The 16,142-nt window shown below is 42.7% G+C and overlaps 1 protein-coding gene, 1 non-coding gene and 1 pseudogene across 5 annotated transcripts in view; 1 reads left to right on the top strand and 2 right to left on the bottom strand.

Annotated features, from left to right (window-relative positions):
* The window catches only part of LOC116273738 (tRNA-splicing endonuclease subunit Sen2-like), a 30,829-nt gene extending 15,690 nt beyond the window's left edge, over positions 1 to 15,139 (bottom strand). For 2 of the 4 annotated variants that reach the window (XR_004182091.1, XM_031663122.1), the window contains exons 1-3: positions 14,419 to 15,139; positions 12,980 to 13,057; positions 1,133 to 1,183 (exon numbers count right to left, since the gene is read on the bottom strand). Coding sequence is in view for 3 of the 4 variants with exons in the window: in XM_031663122.1 (XP_031518982.1) it covers positions 1,133 to 1,183; positions 12,980 to 13,057; positions 14,419 to 14,907 (618 nt within the window). In the remaining variant the exon portion in view is untranslated. The remainder of the gene's footprint in view (positions 1 to 1,132; positions 1,184 to 12,979; positions 13,058 to 14,418) is intronic. The other 2 variants (XM_031663120.1, XM_031663121.1) reach the window with 2 other exon arrangements.
* LOC116273951 lies at positions 2,636 to 2,737 on the bottom strand. The gene has a single exon (XR_004182449.1). It is a non-coding gene; the product is annotated as a U6 spliceosomal RNA (small nuclear RNA).
* LOC116274083 lies at positions 6,404 to 6,523 on the top strand (annotated as a pseudogene).
* Positions 15,140 to 16,142: the final 1,003 nt, after the last annotated feature.

Consider the following 16,142-nt stretch of genomic DNA (forward strand, 5'->3'; position numbering starts at 1 on the left):
AGCAACAGTCTCATAGAGAAGGTTGAATTTCCAACACAGTGCAATGTTGTTCAGATGTTGAGGCTTTTATGTCACAGCTGTAATGTTCTGACAAATTTCAGGTAAGGCCCATGAGAAGAAGCAGGGTGGGGCTAAGAATGGCCACCATTTGGGAAAATGAGGCATCTGTCAGGCAGACACTGCTTACAAACCGCTAGAATACCCATGAACAGTATTTATGCAATTAGAATTTGATGAACGATTAAATTATGTGCTCCCAAGAGTCAAAGAGAATACACCTTCTCTGTTCCATTTACTGTTCTGTTTACTTTTCTCTTTTTCATTTTATTTGAATTATTTTACAATTATCTCTCTTCTAAAGGCAGCAGGCTACAGCACAAAGTCATGGGCTTTGGAGTTACTTGGACTAGTTGTGTGACTTTGGGTACATTACTTATTTTCTCTGAGCCTCAGTTACTTTATCTGCAAATTCTTACCAGGTGGTGGTAAGGACTATAAATAGTGCATGTAAAGTACCTAACGTATAGCTTTTATCATAGTAGGTGCCAAATACTGGTAACTTTTACTTTTGTTAATTTTTAATACTATTCTGACACAGATGTCCTTTTTTTTCTGAGACAGAGTCTTGCTCTGTCGCCCAGGCTGGAGCGCAGTGGCGTAATATCTGCTCACTGCAAGCTCCGCCCCCTGGGTTCATGCCATTCTCCTGCTTCAGCCTCCCGGGTAGCTGGGACTACAGGTGTCCACCACCACGCCCGACTAATTTTTTTGTATTTTTAGTAAAGATCCGACTAATTTTTTTTTTAGTATTTTTAGTAGAGACAGGGTTTCACCATGTTAGCCAGGATGGTCTCGATCTCCTGATCTAGTGATCTGACCTAATTATTATACAGTATAAGATACTGTATCTCTCCTAGTTTCAAGGAATGAAATGCAAAAAGGGGTCAAAGATGCCTTTTGCTCGAACAGTCCCACCTCAGAACCCAAATCCAAAACTTTAGAGAAAAATTCAATTCCTATTTTATTCAGTAAGAGTAGAAACATTTGTATTAATGCAATATAGAAATTAGTACAACCTGCTTTTAACAATAGGGAAATTTTAAGTGGATTGTATGTAAACAAAGCATCTTACCTTCTCATAGTAAATACTTAAACATCCCAGAGCATAAACCAAGAAGAAGGCCTGAAAATACAGCAAGCAGAAAATGCTCATTACAAATAGTTCCACAATCTTGTGAAACTATTTTACAGACTGATCTCTTTTCACTTCAATACAAATTAATGCCCTTAAGTCATCATCAAAAAGGTCACATATTTTTAATATAAATGGTTCATTTGAATGTCTTAGATTTAAAAAAAAAAATCTAAGAAAATACAAATGTTACCAACTGGTTTAAATCAATAAAAAATAAAAGATTTTTATGAATGTTTCCATATTTATTCCCTAAAAAACCTATATAACTGAAAAATGACGTTAACAGGTGTAGCAATAGAAATTGTTGTTCATTGGAGTTTCTCCCTGTACAATTAAATAACCATATTTAAATTGAGAAAAATATATATAGAAAAAAATGTGTGAAAAGTATGGGGCAGTGCTGATTTTGCTTACCTGACAAAATACTAGTTTCCCAGTTATCTTTGGTGAAATGATTTTCTAGAACCCTATGTTTGCACTGACCTCATATGATGACATATTTTTACTATGTGCGGGGAAGCCTGTAGGAATGGCAAAGAAAATTGGCTCCAGTTGAATACAATCACATTTAATGGAAATGAAAATGGCTTTCTGTTAAAATAATACACTGCCAAACAACTGACACCACCCAAAGAGACATGTGTTGTTGGCTTTGCCTATCCAGGGCGCTTAGGGTCTACAGATACCACTGAAGGGACTCCCATGAGATTGGTGCATAGCAGGTAGTGACCAAATGGTAGCCAGTGGTAAAATGGGACTACATTTCTTTTTAAATATGAAGGTGAAAAATGAGATTTATAACCAAACATCAAATATTCTGCTTCAGCTCTCACTGCTGCTTCCAGCAGACACAGACAAGGAGGGGTCCTCTTGTGCAGTGTGGGAGCAGAAACATAATCCCCTCCCTGTCATGAGCCTTGAGGCTATTGTGCAGCAACAAGGCACTGACAAACTGCTCATTCAGCGTGTTTCCTCACTGTCCTTCCATCCCACCCCTAAGCCAGCACACACAGAACAAAAGACAGCACAAGTAATATGGGTGGAAGGACTTCCAAGCAGTGAATACCTTGTCATTCTCTGCCTGGCTATCTGATGACATCTCTCTTCACAGGGGCAGTTCGCAAAGGGTGGTCTGGGGATCCTGGGATCCCCAAGACCCTTGCAGGAGGTCTCAAGGTCAAAACCACTTCATAATAACGTGGTGTTATCTGCCTCATTTGTGCTCTCTCCAGTGACTATAAGATGTGTGATGGTCCAAGACTGGAGCCAGAAGCAGATGCAAGAATCTAGATGACTTTCAGGAAATCAGACCTTAAATCGACTTGCAAAAATGAAAAACGAAGCCTCTTCTCACTAAATTTTTTGTTTTGGAAAATATAGTTATTTTTCATTAAAAACTTACATTAAATTATTTATGTCAAGGTATGGGTTGTTGTTGTTTTTAATATGGAAGGCTTCACAAACTTGTGTCATCCATGGGCAGGGGTCATACTAATCTCTGCATTGTTCCAATTTTAGTATATGTGCTGTTGAAGACATCACTATTATTATTTTTAAATGTGTTAAATAGATACTCATCATTTTTGTTTTAATTCATAATTTGATAAACACTGACAAATATGAGGAACCACTACTTTAGTTTTACCCAAATCCAAATCTAGAGCATTTCTGGAGATGAAGGTAGTCACCTTCTATTCCACTTTTTCCTATCGCCTTCCTGGTCCCAGCCTGTGGGTGGCTCCTTCCTGCCTCCTGTGACACCCTCCCTGTTCTGAGCCCTCTACAGTCCACTCTCACAGCATCCAGATTCATCTTCTTGGCACATGAAGATCATGTCGTTCCCCTAATTAAAACCCTCCAAAGAGATTTCACTGCCCTTAGAATAAAGTCCAAACTGCTTGCCACCAGCTCCAGGTCCCTGCACGATCTTACCACTGCTCTTTCCAGACGTCCTGTCTGCACTTCTGTCTCCTGAAGACACTAAGCTCATTCAGGCCTTTGCCTCTGTAATCGCTACTCCTGCTATCTGGCATGTTCTGCTCCAGACTCAAAGGTCACCTCTCGGAGAGGTCTTCCTTGGCCACTGAGTCTAAGTAACCCACATCCTGATCACCTCCAGAGCACTTACTTTTGTCTGAAAATCTTTCTCTTACATGTGTTCCTCCGATTAGAATGTAAACTCTGGCAGAACAGAAACTGCCTGCTGTTCCCTTGGCCTAGAAAGGGGTCTAGTACGTGTTAGGTGTTCAATGCTTGTGCTGAAAGACAAAAAAGACAGGTCCCCAATCCTGCCCTTGGCTTAGGCCCCAACAGCCAGAGCCACCCTACAGCAGGTCTCTGCACCTCACTCAGCTCATCTCTTCTCAGTGTGAACATTGTGTTCCACTTCTTTCACTGCTGTTGACAGCCCTGCCAAGTGGCCCACAATTTTATTTTGACCTTTTCTCTTTCCATCACTCACTACTTATTAATACAGAATACTGCTGTTTTTCAGATGGACTACAGGCCAAAAGGTGCAATGGAAAAGATAAAGTTGTTTCCTCAACACAATTTGCACTTCTTGGTTCAGAATAGTGTAACACAAAGAATGAAGTTTGAGATCTGACAGACCTGAGCTCAAATCGTCACTGTTAGCTAGGGCCTTGGAAGTATCACTTAAATTCTCCATGCCTCATCTATACAATGAGGATCATAACGCTTTCTTAGCTAAATATTTTTTTTTTAGCTAAATATTTAATAAGATTAAATCACACAAAGATTTTTATTTTTTAAATTATACTTTATGTTCTAGGGTACATGCGCACAACGTGTACGTTTGTTACGTATGTATACATGTGCCATGTTGGTGTGCTACACCCATTAACTCGTCATTTACATTAGGTGTATCTCCTAATGCTATCCCTCCCGCTTCCTCCCACCCCACAACAGGTCCCAGAAATCACACAAAGATTTAATAAGTTATGAAAAGCACCTAAAAGCTCAATTAATTTTAGTTTTCCTCCTTTCTGGAACTCCTGACCTCAGGTGATCTGCCTGCCTCGGCCTCCCCAAGCACTGAGATTACAGGCATGAGCCACTGTGGCTGGCCTTAGTTTTCTTCCCTTTCTAATAACTGGATAGCATAGCCTGGAAAAAAAAGTTCAATCCCATCCTTGCCTAATAAGAGATTCTTTCCTGATATCTGCTAAAATGTAAGTTCCTCAAAAACTGATGTGTTTTCATTATCAGCAAGCATACATTTCCCCAAGAGTGAATGAAACCATTATCTCATTTTTATTTGCTTAAAATGGTGATTGGCTTTTACCAATCTATGCAAAATGTGACTAGGCACTTATTACCAATGGAGGGGATCTTAATTCAATTGAGTTGGTTTTATTTAAAATTAATCAGTAGACTAGAGAGGTCTGTAGAGGTTGACAATCATATCCCCTGCAATCGCATTATTAAGTTTTACTTTCACAGTACTAATAAGATGGAAGGATAAGTTTAATGATAGTTTTTAACATCATACTGCTAAATGTAGTCAGGGCCCTCAAGTGTTGTAATGGAAAAATAGATCTCAATAACAGATCCCTATAAAACAATGGAATACATTAGCTAACTGGCATGGCAATCTAATTATCCCTGAAATGAATACTGAATCATCCCCATGTCCAGTTCACAAAAAGTATGGTTTAAAATGTCACTGGCTAAAAGCAGAGGTAAGGAAGATGTTGCATGTGGAATATGCCATCTGGCATATGTGAATACAGTTGTAGGTGCCTAACCAGGAAAAAAGTGTATTCTACTAATGTGATCTAGTCACTGTGTGTGTGAAAGACCTAGTCACTGTGCAATACTTCCACCATTTAAGTAAAAGATCTATTTTGTGATCATCATCATCAATTTAGAGACAGAGTATGTATGTCCTATCAGGCAGAGAATAAAGGCAGGAACCAAATGAGCACCTATTACATGTGCCAGGAACTGTGCTGGTCATTGTCTATACATCACTGAACGTCATTAGCTGCTACATCAATTCAAGCAAAAATAAAGCACAATTTCCAAGAAGTGTTTTTTCTTGTGAGAGCTAGCCCTCCCTCAGGACACACACGTCTTTCTCCAAACTGCCCATAAAACACATTGCACTGAAGTTCATTTTAAATTTACAGAAAATATATTCATTTAAAAATATCTGCCATTTTGTGAACTAAAGCTATGTCTTCACTCCACCCAGGGAAGTTGGCTAGCTGGGAGAGGGATGGGGACACAATGAGGAATATACATTGCTAAGTGTCTTCCAGGACAGAGAGACGTCACACATATCACGCTGCATTCAATCTTCACTATCGTCCTCTGAAGGAGAACACTACAGCTGAGGAAAACGAGGAATGCCAAGAACACTGTCTATTGTGTGTTATACTGCATGTGGCAAATATTTTTTTCCCATTTCATCTTTTGCCTGTAATTTTGCCTTTGTCTTTAACATAGTTTTAAATCTCTAGGTAATGAAATCTATATATTATGGCCTCTTAGAAGAACTTATCCATATCTCAAAAATATATAAAACACAGGCAGGGTGGCTCACACCTGTAATCCCAGCACTTTGGGAGGCCGAGGCTGGTGGATCACTTGAGCCCAGCAGTTTGAAACCTGGGCAACACAGCGAAACCCCATCTTTACCAAAAATACAAAAATTAGCTGGTGTGGTGGCGTGTGCCTGTGGTCCCAACTACTCGGGAGGCTGAGATGGCAGGACTGCTTGGGCTCAGGAGACTGAGGCTGCAGTGAGCTGATATTGTACCACTGCACTGCAGCTTAGGTGACAGAGAGAGTCCCTGTCTTTAAAAAAAAAAAAAAAAAAAAAAAAAAAAAAAAAAAAAGCATAAATAATTATCCTTGTTTTCTATTTTAAATTTCCCTTTATATCTTTAATTGACCTGAAATTTATTTTTGTGTATGTTAGGAGATGGGATTTTAGCTTTGTCTTTTCCAAATGGCTAATCAGCTGTCCCAACACCATGAATCTTTTCTTCACTAATATGAAGTGTTATTTTTATTGTACCCTGAAATCCCATCTATAAATGGGTCTGTTTGTAGATTGTGGCCCAATCTTTCCTTTCCTATACCAAGACTATATTGCTACTTATGTTTTATTAACAGCTGCAGTAAGATCTCCTTTTTCTTGGCTACTCTAATGATTCCAAGTGAACTTTAAAAATTAATAAGGCCTACAGTCATGCTACTCTGAACGTGCCTGATCTTGTCTGATTTCAGAAGCTAAGCAGCGTTGGGCCTGGTTAGTACTTGGGAGGGGAGACTGCCTGGGAATACTGGGTGCTGTAGGCTTAAAACAAGGATCAATGAAACAAAGAGCAAAACTGCAGTTCTTCTCTGTCCTGCCCGCCAGCACACAAAGGCTTTTAAAACAAAACCCAATCCTCAAAGCAGTTCACCCAAAGTTTCCTGTGTGTCTGGGTATATAAGAGAATATAAATATATTTACAGAAAAAAATTAGAATAGTTTTTCAAACCTTAATCAAAAGGCTCTGCTGTAAGTATATATTCTTGCTAAAAGGACCCAAACTGTCTCACAGTTGAAGTCTCTGGAAAATTTTCAGAAGTTTAGATAGAAGGAAAGTCACCGATCCATTGCAGGGGAGGGAGACTAGTCAAACAACATAGCAGTAAAAAATAACTGCAAAATTCTAGGGAAGAATCTTAGACATTCTAATCACTGGATTCTGATACTTGGAATCCACATTATGGACACTAAGAAGGGGAAAAGGAATGTGGAAAAAACAGGTGAGGTACAAAATGGAAGAGCCAGGCACAAGAAGATGCGTAAACGAGACCCAACTGAGACTGCTGCTGTCAGGCACACGGAGAGCTGTCGCCCGACGCTGGTGTGCCCCTTTGTTTCCAAGCATTCCTACCTAGTCCTCCTGTGTGGGGACCACTTTCTTTTGTTTTCTTCTTTAAAAGCTTTATAACTATATACAAACAATACACAGAAGTACCAGTAAGGTAGCCTCCAACACCAGAGTTAGACTAAGAAATCGACATGCATCGGCAAACTCAGAGCCACAACTGAATGGTATCAACACAGTTAAAGAATGTGACACAGAGTGAGTGAGGAAAGTCAGCAAATGGGGAATCTGGTGACAGTGGCAAGGTCTTCGCAATGCACACAGGATGAGACTCCGACCCAAGGGTTCGGTGGCAGACCAATGCATGCACCACACTACCTCCAGTCTAGATGTTAGCAGCTTTTTGTTTGATATACCTCAATTCAATGGTGGCTTTTCAAGAAAAAGAATAAATGCTACCACATTAAGTAAAATAATTAAATGAAAGACTTACGACAATCTTAGAATCATCAGTATCAAGTTAAAAACAGTTTATCCCTCCTTGGGGAGAAGGACACGTGGGCCTGACATCCTTAAGCATTTGGATTATCCAGCTCACTCCTCACGGGCTGACTCCGTGTTCACCAAGCAGCCTTCCAATTATATTACCCTTTGGCACCTGAATTTTCTACATGAAGAGAATATGCCAATATGGAAAGGCAGGTGGTGGGGCCTTTGCTAATGTTAATAAACTCACACTCTAGTTTATTCCCCAGGCTCTTGTGAGCACACTCAGCCTGAATGCTGCTCCTAGAGCTCAAGTCATTTTCTGTGCTCTAACAAATCCGAACTTCTTAGTCCCTCAAGCAAAGGATTAGACCTGGAATGCAGGGCCCTACTGGGGTGCTGCCATGGAAGGAATCTTGCTGGGAATGAGTGAGCTGGTCTGCACCACCCCTATTAAATCTCCTCCCATTAGTTTCCCAACAGCACACACAGGGATAGTAAAATTAAACACGACTACTTTGGATCTTGGGAAATTTAAATGTTAAATCTCCTTAACCTTCAAAAGTTGACTGCCTGGCAGGGTGTGGTGGCTCATGCCTGTAATCCCAGCACTTTGGGAGGCCAAGACGGGCAGATCACTTGAGGCCAGGAGTTTGAGAGCAGCCTGACCAATATGGCGAAACCCCATCTCTACTAAAAATACAAAAATTAGCTGGGTGTGATGGTGTGTGCCTGTAGTTCCAGCTACCAGGAGGCTGAGGTGGATCACCTGAACCCGGGAGGCAGAGGCTGCAGTGTGCTGAGATCACGCCACTGCACTGCAGCTTAGGTGACAGAGCGAGACGGTGTCTCAAAAAAAAAAAAAAAAAAAGTTGATGGCCCTAACTTTATGACAGCATTATGCAACTGCTTTTAATTTACAGTGAAATCAACTTTCGTTTGATTAAAAAAAAATTTCGGTCCCCCAAATCAATCTATTTTTCACTGGATCTTGCTAATTAAAAAGCATTTGATTAAAAAATTAGCCAGATGTGGGGTGGCATGCACCTATAGTTCTAGCTACTCAGGAGGCTGAGGTGGTAGGATACCTTGAGCTCAGGAGTATGAGGCTTCAGTGAGCCACGATGGTGCCACTGCACTCCAGCCTGGGCAACAGAGAGAAACTGTGTCTCTAAAAAACATAAAAACAAAAAATTTAAAGAGCAAAGCATTTGAGCGTTTGTGTGTGTGCGTGTCCACTGAAGGATGCAGAAGATGGAAACAGAAATCTTCAGAAATAGCTACTCAGAAATAACTAAGGTAAATATAGTTTATAGCTCTTCAATTACTCTATGCAAATTTCCAAATCTCTGTTCTGAATGAGTCAAGGCAAAGGCATGAAAACACCCCTACAGGGCTGCATGTCCACATCTGTGGTAGGTTGCAGACCAAAAGCTTCCCATGTCAGTGCCGAATGGACTTCTAAGTCAGCTGTGTATTACCGCTCTGAGTCCCTTAAGAGAGCTGTTGTGAATCACCACAGCAGGGGTGAGACGCCATTCTGCCTGTGCTCCTGACTGACATTCACAGAAACACTGAGCGGGTACATGCAGTGCACCAAACATGGGTGATTCATTCAAAAGAAATCTGCCAAAACAGAACGACAAGTAGAGCTAGGTTTAATGGTATGTTCCCTGAAAACTTCTGGAACACATCTCTGGTATGTTCTCAGGTGCCAGTCAGCTTCTAAGAAGGCAGAGTATCCTCATCTCCTGTCTCCTATTACCCTTGCCTTTCATCAGGGAGTGTTCAAGAGGAGGCAGCAGGTAGCAGCAGCCTTTAAAAAATCTGTCGCGGCCGGGCGCGGTGGCTCAAGCCTGTAATCCCAGCACTTTGGGAGGCCGAGACGGGCGGATCACGAGGTCAGGAGATCGAGACCATCCTGGCTAACACGGTGAAACCCCGTCTCTACTAAAAAATACAAAAAACTAGCCGGGCGAGGTGGCGGGCGCCTGTAGTCCCAGCTACTCGGGAGGCTGAGGCAGGAGAATGGCGTGAACCCGGGAGGCGGAGCTTGCAGTGAGCTGAGATCCGGCCACTGCACTCCAGCCTGGGCGACAGAGCGAGACTCCGTCTCTTAAAAAAACAGGAGAGGCCGGACGATTTGTCAACACCCTGTAATCCCAGCACTTTGGGAGGCTGAGGAGGGCGGATCACGAGGTCAGGAGATCGAGACCATCCTGGCTAACACGATGAAACCCTGTCTCTACTACAAATACAAAAAAAAAAATTTAGCTGGGTGTGCTGGTGGGCGCCTGCAGTCCCAGCCACTCGGGAGGCTGAGGCAGGAGAATGGTGTGAATCTGGGAGGCGGAGCTTGCAGTGAGCCGAGATCGCGCCACTGCACTCCAGCCTGGGCGACAGAGCGAGACTCTGTCTCGGGGGAAAAAAAAAAACTTGTCAATAAAAGACAGCAGTTGGTCACCTGGAACAGTGCGGCTGAACTCACAGTATTTGACACCAAATACACTTCGCCTCCAGCTGCCACCTCCCAGGCCAGGCCTCTAGCCCACCCTCCATACTGATGCTAGCTCTAGGCACTCCACTTCCCTACAGAACCCCCTGCAGTGCCCTGCTGCCCCAGGACCAGGCCAGACCCTGACTCACGGACACACCCTCCCCCATCTGGTGTTCTTTTTGGCTGAGCTATCTGAAAGAGCCTTTGCTACCCTGTGTCTATGCGGCAAGCCCCATCTATCCTTTACTATCCTCAGCTATCATGATTACAAAGGCTTTCCACTTCAGCCCTGCTGGATGGTCTCCACCAGCTTCTGTGCAAATTCCCTATCTTGTACGTTAAATCATTTAACAAATAATTATTACGCACCTGATAGATGTCAGGCATTGGGCCCAAGGAAACAGGAAGAGCGATACTGACAAGATCCATATGCCACACTATGCTTATCACACTGAACTGTAATGATTTCTGGGCTATCTTTAAGACGGAAGTCATGTTCTACTTATTTCAGTATTGGTAGCCCTTAGCCCAATGCCTGGCACTTAGTATGTATCCAGTGGCCATTTTCGTGATTGTAAAAAATAAGGTTCCAACTAGCTGCTAATCAGCTTTTACAAGTAACTTAATAATGACAAAAGTAGCAGGCACTAACATTTATTGAGCATCTACTATATTATCAGGTACTGTCCTGACCCAATTACATGTATTATTTAATTTCCAGAACATCCTATGAACAAGATGTTACACAGCTCCCACTTTACAGAGAAGAAATCTGAGGCTCTGAGAGGCCAAACATCTAAAGAACAGGTACACATGGGCTGTCTAGTAAAGATCTCCACAAAGCTGGGAATGTCTTTGCATGTGCTGTTCAATACAGTAGCCAGTGGCCACACGTGGCCGTTCAGTGTTTGAAACGTGGCTGGTGCAACCAAGAAAAGGAATTTTGAATTGTATTTTAATTCAATTTAATTTAATTTAATTTAGTTTTTGAGACAGAGTCTCACTCTGTCGCCTAGGCTGGAGTGCAGTGGTGCAATCTCGGCTCACTGCAACCTCTGCCTCCCGGGTTCAAGCGATTCTCCTGCCTTAGTCTCCTGAGTAGCTGGGATTATAGGCGTGTGCCACCACACCCGGCTAATTTTTGTTTTTTTAGTAGAGACAGGGTTTCACCGTGTAAGCCAGGATGGTCTCGATCTCCCGACCTCGTGATCTGCCCTCCTTGGCCTCCCAAAGTGCTGGGATTACAGGTGTGAGCCACCACACCCGGCCCCCACATTACTTTCCTGTGGTCTCAGCTATAAAATTACCAACATGGATGTGTTCCATAGCACTCCCTGGGACCTACCTGTATGCCAAGAACCACACTGGACACTGCAGGAACTATCAAAGAAAGCCATCACAGAGCTCCTGGAGGAGAGGGGAGCCCAGGGGGTGCTATCTTCAAAGGCAGAAAGGACATTTCTGTGTGCACTATCAACATAAGCAAGAAAAGAGGGACTGAGCATAAAGTGACCACAGGTTAGAGGAACTCCAGATCACCAGGACAATATGATAGAGTTTATGGAAGGCCACTTTTAGCCACTTTTTTTTTTTTTTTTTTTGAAACAGGGTCTCGCTCGTGCAGTGGCATGATCTCGGTTCATTAAAGTCTCGACCTCCCAGGTTCAAGCAACCCTCCCACCTCAGCCACCCAAGTAGTTGAGACTACAGGCCTGTACTGCCACACCTGGCTAATTTTTACATTTTCTGTAGAGATGGGGTTTTGCCATGTTGCTTAGGCTGGCCTCAAACTCCTGGCTTCAAGCTATCTGCCTGCCTTGGCCTCCCAGAGTGCTGGGATTACAGGTGTGATTCATGGCACCAGGCCCAAGCTAACTTTCAAGAATGTAGCTACTGCATTAAGTAGAGGGATCCTGCAGAAGGAAATAAATCCATTTACTTAATTAGCAGTCACTACATGATCTGAATCATGTAGCACAGTCTATGAAAAGTTGAGACTCCATGAACATACCAAACAATAGTGACTTGTACTCTTTAAGTGGATAAATTATATGGTATATGAATTATAGTATTTTTTAAAAAGCTAGTGAAAATTAGTAACAAAATATTCAGCCAATCCGAAATCCATCTTTTTCTTCTTTCCACCCCCTTACCCACCACGTCACCAGTCAGCATCTGTTAACAATCTGAAATCTTTTTATTCTTTTTGTTTGACACACAGTCTCACTCTGTCATCCAAGCTGGAGCGCAGTAGTGCAATCATGGCTAACTGCAGACGCAACCTCCTGGGCTCAAGCAATCCTCCCACATGAGCCACGCAAGTGGTTGGACTACAGGCATCAGCCATCACACCTAGCCATCACTATAAAATCTTTTTTTTTCCTTTTTTTTGAGACAGAGTTTCACCCTGTCACCCAGGCTGGAGTGCAATGGCTCAATCTTGGCTCACTGCACCCTCCGCCTCCCGGGTTCAAGCAATTCTCCTGCCTCAGTCTCCTGAATAGTTGGGATTACAAGCATGAGCCACCACGTCTGGCTAATTTTTATATTTTTGGTAGAGACAGGATTTTACCATGCTGGCCAGGCTGGTCTCGAGCTCCTGATCTCAGGTGATCCGCCTGCCTTGGCCTCCCAAAGTGCTGGGATTACAGGTGTGAGCCACCGCACCCGGCCTAGCAATCTAAAATCTTAACAAGAAAAGTAGTACTCAGAAAAACACCTCGAATCTTCTGTGGAATGATTGCAAACATATATCTTAGAACTGATGAAATAAAGGCTGAGGAGTGAAATTTGGGCAGGCCTACTTGGGAGGTACACATAATGATTTCAATACTGACTCACAATATTCAATAACTGAATTACGTACAGAACTACACTGTGAGGTAGGTTCACATATAGCATAGTTCAGGCCCAAAGACCAACAGCTGAAATGATAACATGTTGAAAACATACCTCTTCTAGGCTGAGTTGCAAATACTCAAAGATCCTATATGGATTTCTTCTGCATATTAATCTGTTTCTTTGCACCAACTAAAGAGAAAGAAACACAATATATACAGAACAAATGGAAGCACTACATGTCATAGAGAACGTATTTTAAAATGAACATTTTTCTTATAAATTCCCAGGATTCACATTGTATTGTGCTAATATTATAAAAAAATGATTACAACAAAAATTTGAGACAGACTCTTGCTCTATTGCCTGGGCTGGAGTGCAGTGGTGTGATCACAGCTCACTGCCGCCTCAAATTCCTAGACTCAAGCAATTCTCCTACCTCAGCCTTCCCAGTAGCTGGGACTACAGGCAGGCGTGTGCCACCATGCCTGGCTAATTTTTTGTAGAGACAGAGTTGTCCAGGCTGGTCTTGAACTCCTGGCCTCAAGCAACCCTCCCGCTTCAGCCTCCCAAAGTGTTTATTATAGGTGTGAGGCACCACGCTTGTCCAAGAAACGCTTTTTTATTACTTGTGTGGAAAAGGAAGTTTTAACTTTTTCACTATGAAGATTCTGGCTTATTTCCTTTTTTCCCTGTGAATTTTTCCTGCAGTTGTAATCATTTTGTTGGTGAATTTTATTTTACGTGTTGCTTTTTTCACCCAATTGTACCTAATAAGCATTTGCCTATGTTTTTGTTTTTTTGAGACAGGGTCTCACTCTGTTGCCCAGCCTTGATCTCCCAGGATCAAGCAATCCTCCCACCTTAGCCTCTTGAGTAGCTGGGACTGGCATGTACCACCACACCCAGCAATTTTTTTTTTTTCACTTTTAGTAGAAATGAGGTCTTGCTATATTGCCCTGGCTGGTCTTGAACTCCTGGCCTCAAGTGATCCTCCTGCCTCGTCCTCCCAAAGTGGTGTGAGCCACTGTGCCTGGCTCCTATGCTCTTAATATGACTTCATAAACCTCATGCTAAGTCTACATGATATTGCTTTGAATGGGTATCTCATATCCCATTCAGCCATTAGATTGTTTCTAATTTTTAGCAATTCCAGACAGCTCTAGGGTAACTCTGACAGCAAGTCCCCTAATGACGTAGCTCTCACCCAGCTTCCCTAGGCTTTTCTCGTGACGGCTGACTTCCACACGTGAGCCCTTCTCGCTCAGCTGTACTCAAGATCAGGTGTAATTATCACCGCATTTTGTTTTCTCTCAAATAAAGGAGAGAGTACCATTGGCCTTGCCTTAATTTTATAAATTTTTAAAAAGTTATTCACCAACTTTGGGGTTTTAGTTGAAATGGCCCTCACAGCTGCTGTGGCCCAGAGCCTGCTGCTTCCCTCGGACCTTACAATAGGCCAGCTACCAGCTGCAGGCAAAAGACATCCCTATTAGCCAACATCTCCAGGAACAGATGGCTTTGGAGGAAGCAATTTATTTTCTCCTACTTACTTCCTCATTTGGGGCATCCTCCCTCTCGCTCATGGCACACTCCACTTCCTCGACGAGCACGTACTCATGGTCAGGCCCCCTGTCCCCAGCATGCAGGAGGCCGACGTGCTGGCTGCCGTCCTCATGGTGAGGGCCACACTGGAGGATGAGAGCATCTTGTTTGCAGCAACAGACTTGGGGCAGAGGTGCAGCGTCCTTTCTCACACTTTTCTCAAAGCCGTCTGTTGTTGGGTTGCACCCAGAGCCCTCCTGCAGGCAGCCTAATGGCTCACTGGGGTCACCCATACCACCTGACTTTCCAGAGTCCCCATTTACCACAGAAGGTCTCTCTCCCCCTGCTGTGCCTTCCATGTTAGAAACCATTCCAGAGTTAAGCTCGTCATACACTTGAGCCTCTTCGTTCCTTTTCACAGGAGGATGCTCAAGCGGTTTCGTGTAATCCTTGAGGATTCTGCACACTGTACTCTCATCCTGCCCCTGTCTACGCATCAGCTCTGCCGCCCACTCAACACTATGCTGATACCTGCAAGACAGAAATACTGTTGGAAACAGCACTCGAATTTCAAAATTGAAAAAACAAAGCACATAAAAGACTAGAAGGTGACACACCGAAATGTTTACAGCATTATTTGTGAATGGTGCATTATAGATAAATATTTTTCTTTTTTATACTTTTCTGCATTTTCTTTTCTTTTTTTTTTGAGACGGAGTCTGGCTCTGTTGCCAGGCTGGAGTGCAGTGGCACGATCTCGGTTCACTGCAACCTCCGCCTACTGGGTTCAAGTGATTCTTGTGCCTCAGCCTCCCAAGTAGCTGGGACTACAGGCACCCGCTACCACACCTGGCTAATTTTTGTATTTTTAGTAGGGTTTTGCTATGTTAGCCAGGAAGGTCTAAATCTCCTGACCTTGTGATCTGCCCGCCTCGGCCTCCCAAAGTGCTGGGATTACAGGTGTGAGCCACCGCATCTGGTCTCTGTATTTTCTAAGTGTTCTGCAACAAGCATACGCTACTTCTTGTTTCTTTGCTTTTATAGTTTCATTTTATTTATTTATTTTTTAAAAAACCCAGTTTAACTATGAAAATTTATATAATTTAAAACTGGCAGATTAAGTGATTTAGATAAATAAGCAAAAAAAAAAAAAAAATGGCCATCCTTTATCAGGATTTTTTTGTATTATTATTAATATTTTTTGAGATGGAGTCTTACTCTGTCACCTGGGTGGAGTGCAGTGGCACGATTTCAGCTCACTGCAACCTCTGCCTCCCGGGTTCAAGCGATTCTCCTGCCTCAGCCTCCTCAGTAGCTGGGATGACAGGCTCGTGCCACCACACCCAGCTAATTTTTTATATTTTTGGTAGAGATGGGGTTTCACCATGTTGGCCAGGCTGGTCTCAAACTCCTGACCTCAAGTGATCTGCCCGCCTTGGCCTCCCAAAGTGCTGGGATTACAGGTGGAAGCCACCGCTCTCGGCTTGTTTTGTATTATTTTCAATTTTGGATCTCATAATGTTTTCAGATAGATATGCCATTCATAATACAAAGAACTTTTGTTTAGTATTGGAAAGCAAAATGAGAATTTCAATAAATATTCATCACAGTGCCTACCAACCTCTTTACAGGATAAGGAAATGATTTGGCTTATGTAGATTCATCCAAATATTCTAAGAGAAATAGCCCCTTTCCCCACAATACTTTTCAGAGTAGATTTTTTTTTTTTTTT

Source organism: Papio anubis, chromosome 2 (assembly GCF_008728515.1).
Source record: "Papio anubis isolate 15944 chromosome 2, Panubis1.0, whole genome shotgun sequence".
Taxonomy (NCBI): domain Eukaryota; kingdom Metazoa; phylum Chordata; class Mammalia; order Primates; family Cercopithecidae; genus Papio; species Papio anubis.